General features: G+C 35.6%; 1 protein-coding gene and 1 pseudogene across 2 annotated transcripts; one reads left to right on the top strand and one right to left on the bottom strand.

Moving 5' to 3' along the window:
- Positions 1 to 3207: 3207 nt before the first annotated feature.
- Positions 3208 to 7499, bottom strand: LOC147548945 (LOB domain-containing protein 2-like). Of its 2 annotated transcripts, XM_086671706.1 has the most exons (3): positions 6829 to 7499; positions 5603 to 6280; positions 3208 to 3513 (listed from the first exon to the last, which is right to left on the bottom strand). In XM_086671706.1, exons 2-3 carry the CDS (start codon positions 6249 to 6251, stop codon positions 3455 to 3457), a joined length of 708 nt encoding a protein of 235 aa, XP_086527832.1. In that variant the 5' UTR covers positions 6252 to 6280; positions 6829 to 7499; the 3' UTR covers positions 3208 to 3454. The 2 variants fall into 2 exon arrangements, with proteins under 2 accessions (XP_086527832.1, XP_086527830.1); XM_086671704.1 differs by lacking the exon at positions 6829 to 7499 and having other exon boundaries at positions 5603 to 6359.
- Positions 7500 to 16241: 8742 nt separating this feature from the next.
- Positions 16242 to 19724, top strand: LOC147548944 (uncharacterized; annotated as a pseudogene).
- The last annotated feature ends 69 nt before the right edge of the window (positions 19725 to 19793 follow it).

Below are 19793 nucleotides of genomic sequence, written 5' to 3'. Positions count from 1 at the left end.
TCTTTCGTTGTGTTTGTGTATGTGAATGTATGGTTTGCATGACTGGTTTTATAGGTACAACCGGTCCGATTAGTAGAGGAGACTATGCCGGATTTTAGTTTCGTCAGTGAATTGTCGGGGTGTGTTCGTGCTTATTTATGGGGTACGGGGCGTCACACTAGGCATCTAGGCGAAGGAATTGGTCGGGCGCTTTGCCCGAGCTAACCCCATGGTCGACCGGTCGAGAGTTCCATGGCTAGGGACTCCCATCGTCGACCACATCTGAGAATCTCTCTTTCAGAAGAAGTTCTGATATATCTAGTTCTCATTTATCCATTTAGGAATCCTTATTCGATTAGAATTCTGACTTTAGAAGTCTCTATGAAAGGAATTGATTAAATCATATAATGTGTGGAAAATTCCCATAATGTTTTGGTCTCTCTAGCTTCACTGGCAAAATCTAGAAAAGAAAATAAGTTCCCAACTATTTAGTCAAGTTAGAAAAGTTTTAAATCTTCATCATTAAGAAAGGATCAGGAATGGTCTTGATTCGGTTCTAGTTACCTAAAGAGAGAAAGATCAAGTCGATTGCTCAGGTGTCTAAAGAAGAGGAGCTGCAAATTTGGAGCTCTAGATCTGCGGGAAAAGGCGATTGATTTAGTCCCTGGGAAAAACAAATTAAGGTAATTCTTGACTTCTAGTTCATTATTAGTTCTGACATAAGATCCAAGTAACCTGGTGTTAGATATAGGATATCTGAGATTGTGCTTAAACATTAGGTGACACCATACCCATCAGTGGCGTCAGAGCATCTTATACGAGTTAATTTTTCCCAGTGTCAAACCAATTTTTGACAATCTATATTTGTTTAAGATAGATCTGAATGGAGTTTCAGATACAAATTTGATAAAATACCAGATTAGATTTGATAAGATCTTCAAAGTGAAATTCATAAATTCAAAATGGGGTTTAAGAAGAAATTACTTTTGATAAGAATTTATGCTTGAAAAGAGTTTCAAAAGTCCTAAAATCAGTTTTTCGAATATTGTGGAAAAGACTTTTCAAAATTTAAATTTGAAAACGGAAAAAAATATTGTGGACAACAAGTCTCAGCCTTTAGCTGAGACACGCAATCGGGCCTTGGCCAAGGAGTATCTCAAGCAATCTGAGAGTGTCTCGGATAAAAGGTCGAGACAAGACTCGGGCCTCGACCCGCCTTGAAGTTTTTTCTTCGTTCTCCAAACTTTGTCTCCTGCTTCACATCTATGTTTTCTGAACCTTTACCAGGGGCGATTTAAGGCCCAAAAGAGGAAATTTCAAAAACTTATTTTCAGAATCAATGATAGAAAACCAAAATTTGTCTTTCGTCAAATTTTTATGCAAATAGACTTAGGGTCCGTTTGGCATAGAGATGCCAACATATCTCCGGAAAAGCTACGCATCCATAAATTTGGGAAATGTAACGAACCACGGTTCCAGGTTTTTAGAGACAGATCTTAAGTTCCATATTTACTCTGATATTATAAATATCAAATTATGTGGTCATATGTTGATGTCTGCTGAGTGCAAAAACTAGTATGACCATAAAAATTTTTGAATTTGGTTTGGGCACAGAAGGGTGCCTTTGTATTTCTTTTTTTGAGCAGGAATGGGTGCCGCATACTAATTTTAATTTCCAAGTTATACGATTTGCTTATCGTTGATTTTTATAGTTAGAGTTTAGTGTCAAGTGTCCATTGAAGAGCTAAAGGTTGGAGATCCTTGTTTGAGTGGGAGAATTCATGGGAGGTTTAAGGATGGGATTCAGGCAAACATAAGCGAATCAAGAAGAACCACAAAGAAGATGAGATCTTTTTAATTTAGTGGTCACACTAGGATCCTATGGACTTGGTTTATTTTCTTGCACGCATGTACTTATTTACGTTTTATATCGGGAATGGTTATGTATGAGTTCACAAAAATGCATTTTGAGAAGAAAAAAAATAAAAGTCCCTAAAAGAATTTTGAGTAAAATGCCTACACATACTAAGGCACCTATGAAGCCTTGGATCATTGATGGTGGGTCTGCCTCCACATGGTGACATCTTTTATTTTTGGACAGTACAGGTGTACCTATGGCAGGGGTGTACAAGTCTAAATTATTCTACTCAACGAAATTATCAAAAGAGTTTTGGATCTCGAGACAAAAAGATGGATGACATAAGATGTGATTTATCGATCAAGAGTCATAGGATAAGTAAAGGAGTTTACTCATCCAGGACGCCGAGATTAAGGGGATGACACTAGTCCACTTAATCTTTGGGAAGTGGGATCTAGGAATCACTTTGTTCAAACAGGGACAATTTTTCATTGAATAATGTGGCAAGTGGTTTTGCATTGATAACAAATGTTATTACTTGCCAATAACTTTTTTCAGTTTTGTGTAGTTTTTAAATGGAAAAAGAAAGTATTTTCAACCTGTGTCCAATCTTTGAGAAGGATAAATTAAACAAAGACAACTTCCTTGATCGGGAGAGGTTTCTGAGAATTGTTCTTACATCCATCAACAAAGAAACATCCTACATACCTCATTTGCAGTGTTGACTGCCACCTCGACAATCTTTGAGAAGGATAAATTAAATAAAGACAACTTCCTTGATTGAGAGAGGTTTCTGAGAATTGTTCTTACATCCATCAACAAAGAAATATCCTACATACCTCATTTGCAGTGTTGACTGCCACCTCGACAGTCGAGGAACAAGACTAGGCGAAGGCAGATGTAGTAAGTATCAGTGACATGTCTTATATATGTTGGAACCTACTCTTCAAAGGAGATTTTGGAAAATGAAGCTTAAACATTCATTCAACGACTGAAGAACATGTCCCAGTAGACATCGTGTATGACAAAGTTCCAAGGCAATCCGGAAAGTTATGGGGAAATCTGAATCTAAAAAAGAGCTTCTGCTAATTCAAAAGGACGAAGGGTCCGAACAAGGAGGCAAAAAACAATTATCCAAAAGGAAAGGCAAGTGAATTGTCAAGTTCTAGCCTAAAGATGCTTCTCCCAATTGTTTATGTTTCTATTGCGATGGTATTGGTCATCGGGAAAGAAACTGCCTTGAATATCGGGAGGACAAAAGAAAAGGAATTATGAATTCTGACCAAGATATCTTCTATGCTATTGAGGTTAGTTTAGCAAAATACTGAAGATTCCTGCTCATGGGTATTTTACCTGATGTAGAACTCATATAATGAAATGATCTTTCATAAATAGTAAAGACAGATAGAGAAAAAAATGTTATTCAAGGTTAAGCTATATTGATCAGTATCCCACACCCACTATAGAATTGAACATTAGTATATTAGTATGTCAATGATCGTATATAAGCTTACACAAAGAACTTGGTGACTCGACTAATTCTCAGAGGTGGAGAGCTAACAATTTTTACTGCTTGAGCTGACTTAAATAATTGAAAATCAGCCGTAACTCCTTCAGTCATTCTTCATTAAGCCATGCTGCTTCTTCTGATTTCTCATTCACTCCATTAGGCTGGCCTACAATAACCCAAAAGAAAAGTTAGAAATTTACCATGAAATTTTATATGTTGTTTCAATTAGTTTTAACACAAAATAAAGTTTTACCAAAAAATAGAATGTTTACTTGTTTTTCCAGGTGTTTGGGACTCGCTCAGTCTAAATTTAACCTATTGATCGAAGTCACTGTCCACCCTTAAAATTATGCATGGCAAGAACCCAAATGGGTTCACATACTGACTAGGAGGGCATTTGATTTCCCTTCATCACTCATCCTTCACTAAACCCTTTCTCCTAGATGATACTCTTCAAAAGATCCTCAGTTCTTATTAGAAATTAGTTTCTGATAACAAATGAGAATCTTTTAAACCCTTTCTCTAGTCTATTTCTTCCATGAATAAACAATAGATGATACCTTTCATAAAAACGCGTAAAAACAGCGGATTTTGAAAAGATATTAGAAGAAAAATCAAAATAAAAATGGAGGTAGAAGAAGTCGGGGATTACTCTGGAAGCCTACAGACAATAGGTGAAAATGTTATGCCCCTATAGAATGGCAGGCCTACAGCAAAAAAAAAGGTGGGGTGCCAATAGAAGCACCCCAAATATTAAAGACTTGTAGCTTTAGTCTCACACCTGGACAGAGATATGAACTGGATGTCTTCGAAACCAATCCCATTCCCAAGTTGCTTGACTGACTCATAAGATATATACCAAAGCGAAAAGTGTTTTTGATTAAGCATCCCATGATGTGAAGAAGGCTATCACCTGTTGTTATTGTTGAAAGTGTTTGTGTAATACTTAATATAGACTTAGACCAATGTCATATGGCTCCCCATATACATAGATATATGACAAATTGGGATGTGTTTGTTTCTTTAAATAGGTCTCTTTATTAGTCTTTATTAGTTAGTAATTGCATAGAATTAGAAATTATTAGAGGAATATAATAAGTGGGGTGTACTAAGGTCTAAGGGAGGCCTAAAGAAGTAACAAGAATGTAAGGATGTCACAACTAACACAACTTCTCTCTCTAAACCCTCTAACCAACTTCCCCCTCACACTATAACAAGCTCTCTTGATACAAATAGAGAGATCAATACTATAATATTTCATGTTTTATCAAATAACAATTACTAAGTTCATGGTATCAGAGCTTGGCTTCTTTTCAATCAAATGCCATTTCTTTCTTCTTCTACACTAAGGTGTAAAAGTGGTGTAAAGAAGTAACTAGAGGGGTATTCAGCTTTACAAGAGAACAAGACATGAGCTATGAATCATTAGGCTGCAAATTGGTTTATGAAGTGTAGAAAAAGTCAGTCTGATAGGAGCATTGAAAGGTATAATGCTAGATGTAGCCAAAAGTTTCAAAATCCATAACCATTATGACAACTGTGACAATAGCAAAACTAAAAGCTCGGTGAATCGAACAACTTGATGTGTCAAATATTTTTCTTCGTGGATATTTTTTAAAAAAATGTTTATGTGGTAGAATCTCAACTAGGCATTTGGACTCTGATATGGCTGGATCTCCAGACACTAGGAGGTCTACCAGTAGTTGGTACTACCTTTTCTTTGTTCTACTTGGACTCTTTCTTGATATCTCTTTATCTATAGTAACTTGCAGACAATCCTGTGTTTCCGGCAATAATCAAACATATTGAGGCTAACTTCCATCTAGGATCTTATTATAGGATCTCAGTATGTCTAAGTCCTTGGATCAGTAATATGTTTCAACCTCTTCTTAATTGGCAGATTTATTTACTAAGGGACTTCCGAAAACAACATTTGAAGGATTAAAGAGAAAACCAATGCACTCAATATTGGTATTAGCTGAGGGGGAGTATAAGAGGAATATAATAGGTGAGGTGAAACCAGATGTTCAAATCCTCCTAAATGTACTATGGTGTAAGAGAGGTGTAAAGTAGTAACAAGAGTGTAAGGATGTAACAACTAATCCAATGACATAATCTATTATTCTCTTAGTTTCTCCCTCTAAACCCTCTAACTAACTTCATCTTTACAACTAGCTGCATAATATGACCTAAATTGAATTCAATGAAAGACTAAGATAAAAAAAAGAAAAATAGATAAAGGGTTTATAACATACCAGTGTGATAGTAGTAGGGTTCATGTTGCTCTGCCAAACTTGCTGATACACCACCAATTCCGACATTACCATCTCTATCTTGATATCTCTTTTCTTGTTTCCCAGTTTGTACTAAAGAACCATAACCAAACTGACCTAACCCCTCTGTACAATTTCCATTATTTAGCAAATAATCGCTATTATATTCAAATCCGGTACCACCACTAATTCCATTATTACCATTCAATCCAACCAACATCGAGTTTTTATTATTCATCGTACCCGCTTGCGTAGCCATTATTTGTTGTAATTGATATTTAAGAAATTTGTTTTCTTCCACAATTTTTCGAATCAGTCCAAAACATCCATAAACAGGATCTTTCTGTCTCCACCTAGCTTCCCATACCAACGAGACAATAGCTTCTTGACGTTCTTTAAACGTATTAATATTCTTTAGTAACTTTGAAATATTACTCACTCCATAAATTTTATGCACAGCTTGAAATTCATCGTTCTTGTTTGACGGAAAAAACGGAGATAGTATACAATTCGGAGAACACTTTTTCCGTTGATGCTTACAAGCTGCACATGCTTGACGACCACCGTCTGGCAGCGGCAATGGTGGTGCTTCCGGTTTGACCGGAGCCGGAACTACATCTTTTTTCTCCATCCAAGAAATATTCAAAGAACTTACCAACTCTAGAATGAAGAAGAATGGAAGAAAAATATAAGAAAGAAGAACTAAACCAAACCTTATAATCATGTATAAGTATACTTCTTGTTTTCAATGTAAAGAGAATGCATTCACTAAAATATATTCTGGAGTAGTCGTGCAAGAAAAAATTGTATACTTTTCACCACAGAAAGATAATTTTTATGAATAGGGCTACTTACAGTTGGATCACAAGAAGACTCTTAAGAATGAGAAACCCTTTAAACAATATTATATTATATATTTATATATAGAGATCCTTTATAACCGACATTAGGAAATATATATTGGTTTTCATGAAAATTTAGGATAAATCTTAGCCGTTAGTTTGTGGTTATCCATATTTAAAGGTGAAGATTTTTCTTGAACTCAAGAATTTGTTTTTGAGTTGAATTGAATTACTTAACTAAAAGATTTAGACTTTTAATAGACTAGGGTTTTGATCATTTAGTATATAGAAATTGTGAATTAGGGTTTCATGCATTAAACATTAAAAAAGAATGAGTAAAAGAAGTGAAGAAAAATAAAATTTAACCTTTTTCTCGTTATCGTCAGTAGCTCTAGCAGCTTTAGAACGATGTGATTTTGGGGTGGATTCACTTCCGTCTGACTGATCACCACCGCCGTGTCTCTTTGAAGATGAATCTTGAAGTATTCTTCATCTCCTTCAACAAATGGAAGTGAAATGAGTTCAGAAGGTAACGATTTAGGGTTAAATGTATTGAAAGATAGACGAGTATAGATTGAATTTGGATTTGGAAGTTGTTTTTTTTTTCTGGAGGGAAAAAAAGAGGGGTTAGGGTTTTGGACGGTTTTCGGTTATTCAAGATTTGAGAAGTTGTGGAGAATTGATTGAAAATCTATATATAGATTGAAAAAATGAGGTCTTTGTTTTCTTTTCTTTCTCTTTTTGGAAATTTACTGCGCGAGAGTCCTTACAATGGTATTGATACATTGAGGTTGAGGTTTTTCTTATTTGGTTCCGGGCAGAGCGATTATGACGGACTAGCGGCGCCACCTCACTCATTGGTGGAAACGGTTTCATCAGTTCGGCACGGTTTTGAACAGTTCTTTGCAGTTTCCTTTACGGTTACAGTATCTTCTATCTATTTTTTTTTTTTACTGTTTTTCTTGTTTGGTTGAGATTTAATCTCTTTTCATCCTTGTCCATCTTCTTCTTCTTGTTCTCTCCAATGGGGACTCCCCTCTTACAAAAGTTTGCAGGGCTCGCTAATGATGATACCATGATTCTCAAAAAAAAAAAAAAATTCTCAAAAAAATGATGATACCATGGAAATCACGGTTAACGGATCCATATCCTTCCGACAGATCCTGTGGTCAACAAAAATGGAGTTGTGAAATTTCTGAGTGAGAAACGTATGGACGTAGTCGAGCAATGGTTCGGATATCCAAAGTTATTCATGGTCCTAACAAATTTACCCTGGACGGAGATTAAAAACCATATTTTTCTTATTAGGTTCATTACAGCGACAGAACTTGAGATAGCCTTAGACAAATCGCCTTGGGTTATCATGGAGGATCTGATTCTCTTAGAGGCCTTGGACCCTTCCAAATCTTTGGCTGGTCATACTTTTGATAGAGCTTCTTTCCGGGTGTAAATGTGTGGCATTCCTTTTGGTGGCCAATACGTGGACAAACTGTTTTTTTTTATATGGACAACTATTTTCGGGCCCGTTGCGAGTCAGTTATGCTTGACTTAGTTGACTTTGATTTAATAAGGGGACAACTCCATAAAGCCTTAAATACTAACAGTTACTAACTTGTGGACCATTAACAAAATAATAGTTCAAAATTGAAAACCTAAGTTGTCTTCTTGTTCATCATCTTCTTCATCATCTTCTTCTTCCTTCTTCTTAGTCTTATTTTTATTCTTGTACTGCTACTAAAAAGTAAACTACAGTTTCTACCACTTCCTTTTATTTTTTATCAAACCCTAGATGAATGAAGAAGATAAAACTCATCAATCTCCACTTCCCTTATTTTTTAGTAAACGATAGTTTCTACCACTTCTCTTTGTTTTTTAGTGAACTATAGTTTCTACTACTTCCCTTTGTTTTAATCAAACCCTAGATGGGTTTTAATCCAACCCTACATTGATGAGGTAAAACTCTAACTTTTTTAATTTTAATTTGTATTTTCGTTTGGGTAGTTTGAAAGAATACAAAACGATTTCAAGGCATAAAATCGAGGTGAAGAAGAAATTCCCAGAATTTCGTGGGAAATCTACGAAAATATGTTATATTTTTGTGGCAAGTTTCCTTCTGTCTTGCCAAATTTTCGTAGGAAATCTACGAAATTGGCAAGTCAGTTTTTTTTTTTTTTTTTTTTTTTACAAAAAATCAGAAATTAATATCTCTCTTGTTTTGTAGATTTTCCACGAAGCACGAGCAACTCTACTTGTTTGTAAAAAAACTTTAGGGTTTTGAAATTTTTGATTTCTAGGTTTTAAAAGTTTAACGGGTTTTAGGGTTTTTAGATCTGATCTTTCTGGTTAGGAATATCCTTCAACAACCATTCGCTTTGTTTGATGTCATAATCTTCTCCAAAAAAAATCTCTCTCTAGAATTTTGGGTTGATGATGAAGATGAAGTAGTAGAAGAAGACCAAACTTACTTAGGGTTTATGAGAAAAGAGGGAGGTGTTAAAATAATACATCTAATTCTAAGAGGACTTGAGTAAAAATAATAGAGAGTTGTCCCCTTAGAAACTGGTGTCCATATAAAAATATTAATTATTTTGGTTGTCCACGTAAGATAGTTGTCCATATAAGAAAAACGGTTGTCCACATATTGGCCACCTTCCTTTTGGTCATCTCAATTGAATGACGATTAACAGACTTGCGGAACCATTGGGTGTTTACCGACCAACTACTCTTGAGGAAGCCACAAAATGGTCTATCTACGGTTGGATTCGTATCGACTTTAGCCTGCCTCTCCCCCTTCCTAAAAGGGTCAATCTTAAACTTTCTAAGACTAAACTTATTTAGGTAGAGTTGCGTTTTGAATGTCTCCCACGATTTTGTTTATCGTGTGGTAAAATTGGTCATTCTATCAGTTTTTGTCTTATTTTTCTTCAACTTAGTGATCTACTCAAACAAGAGTAGACAGAGGAACAAAGATCTCTTGTTATTAAGGCTATGGAACCAAAATATCCAAAGACGTTTGAAGTAACTTTTCATAATAGGGTTTAGGAAAGGATTTGGCTTTTTTTACAGGATTGGATTGCTCGATGAAGGATGGTACATTAGGAGAATCTCTGACGGGTTACCAACGTATAGACCTTGACATGGTTGCCAGTGCTTCTACTCTCTAGACCCATTTTGGAGATCTTCTTACTACTCTCAGTCAGATCAAGAGACCTTGGCCTCAGTCATTTGATTCAGTATTAGGAACTCAGTCACCCATGTTCTTTGATACCAGTGATTCACATTGAACTAACTCAGAGGACGTCACTCACAACCCTGTTCTTACCACAACTATGCATGGACTGACGATCGAGGAAGGAACACGTCGACCTAGCGCGACAAATGGAAAAGGATACGAACATTGAAAAGGTTACGGCTACCTCAAAGCCGATGGAAGAATGAGTGTCCTTTGTCGGGGATTAGGGAACAACCCGAAAAAAAAAATGCTCTATACTAGTTCCTTAGGGCTACTAGACCTACTATTTTATTTCTATCAAAAACTAAATTATCCTTTTTGTCTACTTTAGGTTTTCTAAAGTACTTTTGTTTTAATAATTACTATATGGTCCCCTCTATAGGTAGGGGGAGATGACTTGTATTAGGTTGGATTGATGATATTAATCTCTCTGTTAACTATGTCGATTTTAATCTAATTCATACTACTATCAGTGATTCTGTTTTATCTACTCCCTGGGCCTCTTTTGTGTTTACGGCCCCCCAGGGTACATGATCAGGAACCATTCTGGCATAACTTTCTTTCAATTTTATCTTTTGTTACTCTGACATGAACGCAATTGGAGCAGCTACGAAAAACGAGGGGGATCTACTTATACACCTTTCATGACCCAGTTTCAAAATTTCATCCAACAGGCAGGTCTTTTAGACCTAGGTTTTAATAGGCCCGCTTTCACTTCAACAAACAATAGAGCAAGTCATCTCCTTACTCAAGAAACATTATATAGATCTCTTTGCAATTTGGATTGGCTTATTTTATACCCTGAGACTGGTGTTTTTCACCTACCAAGATATTCCAATGATCACTCTCCTATTATGCTCAAACTTAAGGGAGTGGGTCAGATTATACAGACTATCCAGCGTTCCGAATCTTTTTGAATGAAACAAGCAGACTATAAAGACACATTTCAAAATGAATGAGACTCCACTTCAGGAAATTTTCATGATAGAGTTCACAAAGTAAAAAAAATTTAAAAACACGAAGCAAGATATCCTTCAATATGATGCAAGACCGATTAAAAATTCTTCGGAAAAGTCTATTAGATGTCCAATCGCTTAACACTACACTTGAGTTACTCCAAATGGAGAGCTCCCTTCAAGAATAGATTATGCATTTGGAAGGAATCGAGAGAACAAGATTAAAACAGATCGCCAGACTTAAGTGGGTAGAGAACAATGGGCGTAATACAAAAGTTTTCATGTGGTGGTGCCGACTAGACGTCACAAAAACAAAATTCAGCAACTTCAATTACAAATTGCCATTATTTCTTCCAATGAACAAGAAATTGCAAGGAATCTGGTCACTTACTTTCACAATCTATTTTCGGTTGAACTAGTGGAGCAGCCCCCTGGGGAGATTCTAGAAGCATATAAGGTGATATCGGAAGAAAATCTGAGCTACATTTCAGGAATTCCAACAACTTAGGAGATTAAAGGGGTAGTAATGGACATGGGTTCCTTAAAGAGCCCTGGTCCAGATGGTCTCCCTTGTATTTACTACCAGCACAATTGAGAGGTATTAGGAGCTGATATAATCAAATACATACAGGACGCTTTCCGAACAAGTTCTATCTCTCCATCTCTCAACTTTACTACCCTCGCTTTAATCCCTAAGGTCAAAAATCCGAGTATTGCCTCTGACTTTCGACCAATTTCACTTTGCAACTCCATATATAAATTTATCACAAAGATAGTGGCCAATAGACTTAAACCATTCTTAGAAGATAACGTTATGTGGACCCAAAATGCGTTTGTGCCCAATCGACAGATATTAGACAACATAGTAATAACACAATAAATTCTACACACTATGTCGGCCTCAAAAGCAAAAAGGAGGATTTGCCTTGAAAATGGACATGGTTAAGGCTTACGACAGGGTAAACTGGTCCTTTTTTTAATCGGTTCTTAGAGCCATTGGCCGACTATTGGACCTTATATGTATTACTACTCCAAATTTCAATATTCAAGTAAATGGTCACCTCTATGGCAATTTTATAGGTTCTAGGTGCCTTAGGCAAGGGTGTCCTCTATAACTCTACCTATTTATCTATCTTCTCAAGCTCTATCACTACTAATATCATACTATGAGTCTCTAAGTTTATTTGCAGGTTGCAGGATAAATAACAAATGACCTTCAATCTCTCACCTATCATTATCCGATGACTTAATATTTCTCGACAAAGCTACTATAGATAACCTCAATGCTATATCAGATATCATACACCTATATTCAAACTACTCAGGACAGACTATGAATTTCGAAAAAATCCTCGATCTTCTTCAGCTTGGGTGGTCCACATGACATCACAACAGAATACATATCAATTATTCATGCTCCTTTAATGGGGAATCAGGCAAAATACTTAGGGTCCTTATTATTAAAGCCGAGAAATAGAATTTAGGGCTATACATGGCTAGGGTTGGGAAAACGGTCCGGGAACCCGGGGTCCGGCCCGTTCGGCCCGGACCGTTTTGACCCGCAGTCCGAGTCCTACCCGAGCCAGGAATACCCGGCCCGATGCTCGGGCTTGGGCCGGGACTCGGACAGGGACTCAATTCCGAGTCCCGCCCCGATAAACCTGCCCGACACCCGAGCCCGATAGAGCCCGCCCGCTATCCGTCCGTGAGAACCCACCCGCTACCCGTCCGTGAGACCCTCCCGTCCCAAACCAGCGTAGTTTCTTAAGATCTAACGGCTGAAGTAAGGTAACATAAACCTCAGCCGTTAGATCTAAAGAAAATGACCCTTCCTCTCCTATAAAAGGACTCAAACAGCTAACCTAACCCTAAACCTAATGATGCCTCTTTGCTTTCTCTCTATCTCTGCCTCTCTCTGCATCTCTCTCTATCTCTGCCTCTCTCTCTCTAATAACCAGTAACCTTCAACCCTCCATTAAACTAAACACTAGTGCTTGCTTGACGACAATGGTTAGTAAGTTTTTTTTATATGAGATGGTTGTAAGTTATTTAATGATGATGATGATATGAATTTTTTATTTTTTAAGGATGTAATTTTGTTTTTTAAATATTTTGATAGTAGTGTTGTAATCTTTTGCTTCGCTGTAATCTTGTTTTATTTTTATGATTTATTTTTATGAAGATTTAGGATTTAATAAATCAGATATGTAATCAGGTAGGTGATAATCTAGGGTTTAATTTCTTTTTGAAGATTTGTTATTATGAAGATTTAAGGTTTAATCTATGGTTTAATAAATCAGATTTGTTTTTTTTGTTAAGATGTAAATCAGATTTGTTTATTTTTTGTTAAGATGTAAATCAGATTTGTTAATATGAAGATGGAGGGTTTAATATCTTTTTTGAATCTTTTGATAGTCTAATTTTCCTAAATTTGTAATTTAGGGTTTCACACTAATATATTCTAGGGTTTCATAAATAGTTCCTAAATTTGTCCTTTTATATGTTTGTTTTGTAAATTTTGTTGTGTAATTTAGGGTTTCACACTAATATATTCTAGGGTTTTATAAACATATATAAAATGGTATTTTAATTAATTATTTATTTTTTTATTACAAAATTGTGTTTTTTTAAAATATTTTTTAAGTCTCAAAAACCCGAGCCCGTTGGAACCCGCTCGGGCAGTCGGGCTCGGACGGGCTACGGGCACCAATATGGAGTGTTTGGTCCGGCCCGATCCGTCCGACTCCCTACTGCGGGCTCGGCTTATCCTAGCCCGAGTCCGGCTCATTCTTGCCCGAGCCCGCCCGATTCCCACCCCTATACATGGCTGATGGAAAAGTTCTCAGAGTCATTAGTTGGATGGAAGTAAAAGTTGATAAGTCAGGCAGGACGCACAGTACTCATAAAATCTGTCGTGGGGCCTTTTTGCACATATCCTTTCAGTTATCAAATGATACCCAAAACCACTATTCATAAATTAGAGAGAGAACACAGAAGCTTCTGGCGGGGTCATGGTTTAAAGAATGCATTTTATTCATTGGGACATCATTAGTAGTCCTAAGAAATATGGTGGATTAGAGATTCATAAACTAGATGCTACAAATGAATATCTTATTGCCAAAATGGCTTGGAGATTTCTAAGAAACAAACAGGCAGTTTGGGTCAAGTTACTAGAGGCAAAATATCTACAACATGAAGACTTCTGGGAAATTAACAATAACAAACCATCTTCCCCATTATGGAAATCATTATTACAAATAAGAAGAACAATGAAAGACAACACAATATGGTTAATTGGAGATGGATCAGGCACAAGATCACTCTAAGGCAATTGGCTCCCTGAAATGGAAGGCTTCAAACCAAGATTGATACAGGACTTACCTACCAATATAGTATGGGTGACGGATCTTATTAATAAACAAACAAATGAATGACATACACATTAATTGTCTACTTACTTTGAATATGAAACAATGAAACCATTACAACCATCACAAGTATCAGTATCTCACCTACTATGCACAGAGATCGGCTAATATGGACAAAAACTCAAAATGGTAGTTTCAATACAAAATCGTATTATTCCTCTATTATTCCATAACCTGTTCTAAATGATGCGATACATGACATACCTCGGACTAAACTATGGAAGAAGAACATGAACGAACCGAAAATTCAACTATTTATCTTGAAAATCGTTCATAATGGATTAGCAACTTTGGTTAATATAGGTCAGAGAGTCCAAACTATTGATCAAAACTGCCGGTTATGTGAAGAAGAAGAGATAGAATTAATCTATCTTCAATTTTGATACATGTGTAATCATCAATTTGATACATGTAGTAAGCATAGAGAACTAGTGCAACTAACTAATGACCAAGATCTGTTAGATCTAGATATAGATCCTATAAAAATATATAAGATCTACTTACTAAAGAAAACGAACCAGAGAATAAATGGTACAAGTATACTTATCTCCTTTGAGTGTTAGTGGATCTATAGGAATAGAGCTCACTTCAGGAATGATAAGGTGGATCTAAACAGAGTTTGGTGGAAAGTTAGACAAAATCTTCAAAAATTACCAACTCACGAACTTTTGTCTAACATGAATGCTTCCTTGCAGGCCACTCATTGGAATCCTCCTCAAGTGGGAACAATAAAAATCAATATCGATGGTTCATTTCGCCATAACGGAGCAGAAGTTGCAACGGTCGATGGTGGCTTCAATCGTAAGAACTTCCGCCACAATATCTATCACGAACCAAAGCTCTAGAACTAGGGTTTTAATTAGGAGGACAACTACTTTTATATTTGTTTGAACTAGAGAGTGACTGAAAAACCCTAATCTCGCTCATATCTGACGGTCAGGAAGATACTCCGTGGACATTACGAAATTGTCTGGACATACTACGTTTGAAGATTGAGAGTCGTTCGGTCAAAATGCTATATTTCTCACGAAGTGCATATTCGACCCCTCACGAATCGGCGGCTCACACTTGAACCTTTTTTTATTCTCAACTGATGTAATAGTACTTGTATTTGTGCACATTTGCTCCTTTTTGTGACGTGTACGATCTAGTTTTTTTATGTTTTTTTAAAAAAAATGGTATTGATATATCAAAGTGGGTGATTTGGGGAAATGAAGAAATTTTTCGGGGTAAAACGTTTCAGTGGAAACAAAAAAAATGTTTGCTCCAAACATTTATATTTTCAGCTTCTTCCTCTCTTGCTTCCACCATGAACTCCGGTGACCTCCATCATAAATTCAGACAACACTTTCACCATCTCCTACAACACTTCTTCTTTATTATCTCTCTCTCTTTCTCTTATTTCTCTCTTCTCCCTCTCTCCTCTCTCACTTTTCTCCCTCCCTTCTTTCTTTTTTCTCTCTCTTTATATCTCCAACGAAGGGGATGAGCCCCTTCGCCAGAACCTAGTTTTAAGACGAAATCGATCTGATTTCTAGACAAGACCAGATCTCATCTAGTTTCCAGACGAAAGCAGAAAAGTTTCATCTGGAAACCTGAAATCCTGCGAAGGGGTTCCTGCCCTTCACCGGAGTTAAAGAGAGGGAGAAGAGAGCGAGTAGAGAGAGAAAAAAATGGGAGAGTGAAGAGAGAGAGAGAGAGAGAGAGAGAGAGAGATAAGAGACAAGAAGTCGCCGACTGTCGCCGGATAACTCTTGTCGGTGACTTTAAGGGTCTGATTCGTTCATGTTTTTGGGTTTTCACCTTTTTTCCAAAACTATTCTTGTTTCCCCAAAATGTCTCTTTACCTCGAAGATGTGATATATATACTATAACCGTCTAATTCAAACTCTTACAAAAACATGCCTAAAGTCTACCTAAAAACTATAGCCTAAAGTCCAACTACATTTTATATACCTTAAGAACCCACGCTAAATAAACCATGAAATCCACCTCCTCTAGGAATCGAACCTAGTAACTCCAGGATGTCGTAGTTTATGTCAACATTGGTAGGTTATTCAACTGAATAAATAACTAGTCTATATAATAAAACATAAGGATTTTACGCTTATTGAGACAAACATCCTTTTTCTTAATAAAGGACTCGAGATAACATGTGCCCATATGGCACACGTCGTTTGCTCGAGTACCAATGCGCATGGAAAAATGGTAAGTTCACTTACTTTGTTAATTTGTCTAATAACATTACCTATGTGATAGTATTTTCACTTATTTCTGGAAAAAATTAATTGGACATCAGAAAATCTATTATAACTACTATAATAAAACAGGCTAGCCGTTTATTTGAGGTGTAAGTCTAGTCGTCTATTTTATTTGAGATTTTGATATAGATCACATTCGACGACTGGTATAAATCCCTCTTTATGTAAATCGACTCAAAAGAGAGAGGTATTAGTGTCAACAATTAGTTTTTTAATATACTACAATGGGTCAAAATACCCCTAAAATAACTACTTCCCGTATACCTTCTCTTCCTTTCTCTCTCGCGATTTCTCATACTCACTTCCACCTTTCATTCTCTAACCATTTTTCTCCACACAAATCTTCAGACATTCTCTATATATCTCTCTCAAAAGCATAAACTTTCTTCTCATTTTCTATATGGTTACTCATTCTCCTTCACCTGAAAATAATTGGCACATCCAGTTCAAATATTTCTTCTCCTTTTCAATATGGTTTGAATCGCAAGAATCTCTCTATTATCTACGCCAAGGCGTTGACGCGGCAGAAGCCTAGTAGACAAATATAAGAAGACCAAACGTATTGTTTAAACCTAAAAGAATAAAAGAAAGATTAAACAAAAAAAATCTAAAATATATACATATAGAGAGTGAAAGACTGTGAAAGAGAGAGAGAGAAGGACACTTATGTTTATACTTACATCTTCACGTGTTTCGTTTCTTTCTGTTGGTGGACTCAGTTGTTCAGGATTCAAAGTCATTCAATTAATATTTTATTACACCTAAAATATAAAATTTAGTAAATTCGATATAGGATATAGTAACAAATATTTCACTTATGATGTGCACCTATAATATCTGAACAATATAACATAGCAAAATGCAATCAGATATTTCTTTTGGTTTCTAGTCTTCAAACTTCTTTAATCAAGTCTGGTCGACCAAAATAACTATACGTAATACAGAAAAATTAGAAACCGGAAACAACCGAGAATCCTAAATACTAACACCCAATTAATTAAAATATGATTTTGATTTCCTCGTCAATAAACATACAAAATTTCCTCTTCACGTTGCTATTTTGATACTTACGTACCTATTTCAAACTCGGTTTGATTTCGCTTCATCTTTTCAGCATTAAAGCTTTCTTCGCCCATGAGAGTAAAAATAAATAAAGATTATAGAAATTCAACACGGAAAAGCAAATAAAACTTCAATGAGTAAAATCGAAGTAGATGAAATTACTCACCTATAGGAGAAAATCTGACTAACAACACCTATAGAAGATCGTATAAAGTTAAGGGGAAATAAAACAGGTAAATGTCCATGATATTAGAACACAAAGAACTGACCCAAAATATATCTATGCATGAGAATTAGAAAATGTCACCTTAAATGTATAATTTAATTTTTACAATCTAGATGTGTTTATTAATTTTTTAGGCAACATCTTTTATTCAACTGACTTTTTTTCAAACACACAAAAGTAGTATCAGAGTTTAGTCAGCCATAAATAAAATCCAACAAAAACAAAATCCAATGGATGATCAAAATAATGAAGTTTTTTACTTTCCAAATCTGTATTTTCAGAAAATATTATGAAATCCAGCCATATACTTCAGATAGCTTTTAACATTTTCCCCGACCAAAATATTTCACCATTAAACCTTACAAACATGAAAACATAGATTTTAAGCAGATTTCAACTAACCACTAAGAGCATCTCCAATGGAACACTCTAAGAAAAACTCGAAAATCTTAGTTGTCAAGTGTGAGTTAATTTTCTCTTCTCTAAGTATTAAGATGGAAAAACTCTAAAAAAAATTTGTCTCCAATGGAGATCTCTAAAACATTTCTACTTAGTAGACATGTCACTCTTGAATTCAATAGGAAAAAAATCGTAAAAAGGCAAAATTTTCTATTGGTTAAAATTTTAGAGTGACACCTAGAGAGTCTCTAGAAGACACTCTAATTTTAGAGTATCCATATTGAGAGTCTCCATATTAAATGCATCCACATCATCATGGAGTGTCAATTAAAGTGTCTCATTGGAGAAGTTTTTTAACAAAATCTCTAAAGATCCTAAGTGACCCTCTAAGTTTTAGAATTTGAGTGTCCCATTGGAGATGCTCCAACAAATAGGAAACAGAACAAACTTAATCAAATGCCTCAAAATAATAAAAAAAATTGTCACTTCACTTAGACATTTAACCGAACACCAAATTTAACTTCTTACCTTTTGGTTAATCGAATTTGTAAGAAAACTAAGCAAGAAAACAAACTTGGTTATTGTGCACAAGCTTACGTCGAGCAAATAAAACTATTACATGTTTTTACCTATTTGCAACACAAATTGAGTTGTTGACAAACCTATTACTAATCTATTAGAAAACAAACCGAGAAGAAGCATTTGATAGGGAGAACATCACAAGAAAAAAAACATAGAAAATCTATGAGAAGAATCATTATTGTAGTGATCAATTTACAGTACTTACGGGAACCCAACAACATTTTCTATGGAAATATCAACAATAACTTTCAGAAAGGGGTAAAAGTGAAGCACTTGTTATGATCAATTTATGCTTTCAGTTCATTTTAAGAGAGAGAGAGAGAGAGTTATTTGGTCCAAAAAACAAACATGATTAAATTATTTAAATGAAGAAGAATCAAGAATAAAAAACTTAGGTTGTGTTTGATTGCAATTTGGGAAAAGAAAAAAAATTGGGGAAATATTTACTCCGAGAATTATTTTCTCCAAGTAACATTTTCTTCGAGAATAATTCTTACTTTTTCTACCGTTTGGTTTGCTAAGCTAAAAATTCATGATTCAATCCTATCAATTCAACAAGAGAATGGATCAATGCACGTAGGAACTTCAACTTGGCCTTTTTCTCTGGTCCTTCTCAAATTTCTTGAGAAATGGTCATCAACCTACTCCACTTCTCCAACAACCACTAATCCGTATACCTATCTCTTCAATCTCTGGGAAGAAAACAATTGAATTATGCTTGTGGTTGTGGATCAACATGAGTGGTTAGTTCCTTATTATGTCGCCACTGAAGCAAACCTCAAAAGGAACAAATCTATTCCTAGTAAAACCCTAAAAAAATTCAACTTTATTGGAACAATTATAGTCAGAGAAGTTCATTAAACGCTCCTATGTTATTTTCTTATTACTGCTGATGTTCTTGTTTATGCTATGGAAGCTTTAGTTTTAGATAATGGATTTATTTTGCTTGGTTAGCAATTGAGATCACTGCTCACCTGAAGTTCATAAACTGTTTTGGAAATTGTGTGAGGAATTTTCTTTTGATTGAGAATGTTCCTCATGAAGATTTACATCCCGAGTTTGTTTAATTATGAGGAAGATGATGTTTTCGTAATGAGATTAGTGAAGAATTTGTAAGTATTGAAGAATATGTTCTGGTTGTTGATGATGGACATCATGGAAAGAATGTGAACAGAAAAAAAGATT

The sequence above is a fragment of the Eschscholzia californica genome, unplaced genomic scaffold (genome assembly GCF_041429995.1).
Source record: "Eschscholzia californica isolate CP2 unplaced genomic scaffold, dmEscCali1.0.p SCAF_3, whole genome shotgun sequence".
Taxonomy (NCBI): Eukaryota; Viridiplantae; Streptophyta; class Magnoliopsida; order Ranunculales; family Papaveraceae; genus Eschscholzia; species Eschscholzia californica.
This window is presented reverse-complemented; position numbering and strand designations above follow the sequence as displayed.

Coding starts and splice junctions, on each gene's coding strand:
- LOC147548945 (XM_086671704.1), bottom strand. CDS start 6,344: ATGATTATAAGGTTTGGTTTAGTTCTTCTTTCTTATATTTTTCTTCCA. Junction 3,514..5,602: donor ACCCTACTACTATCACACTG/GTATGTTATAAA, acceptor GGGTTATTGTAG/GCCAGCCTAATGGAGTGAAT.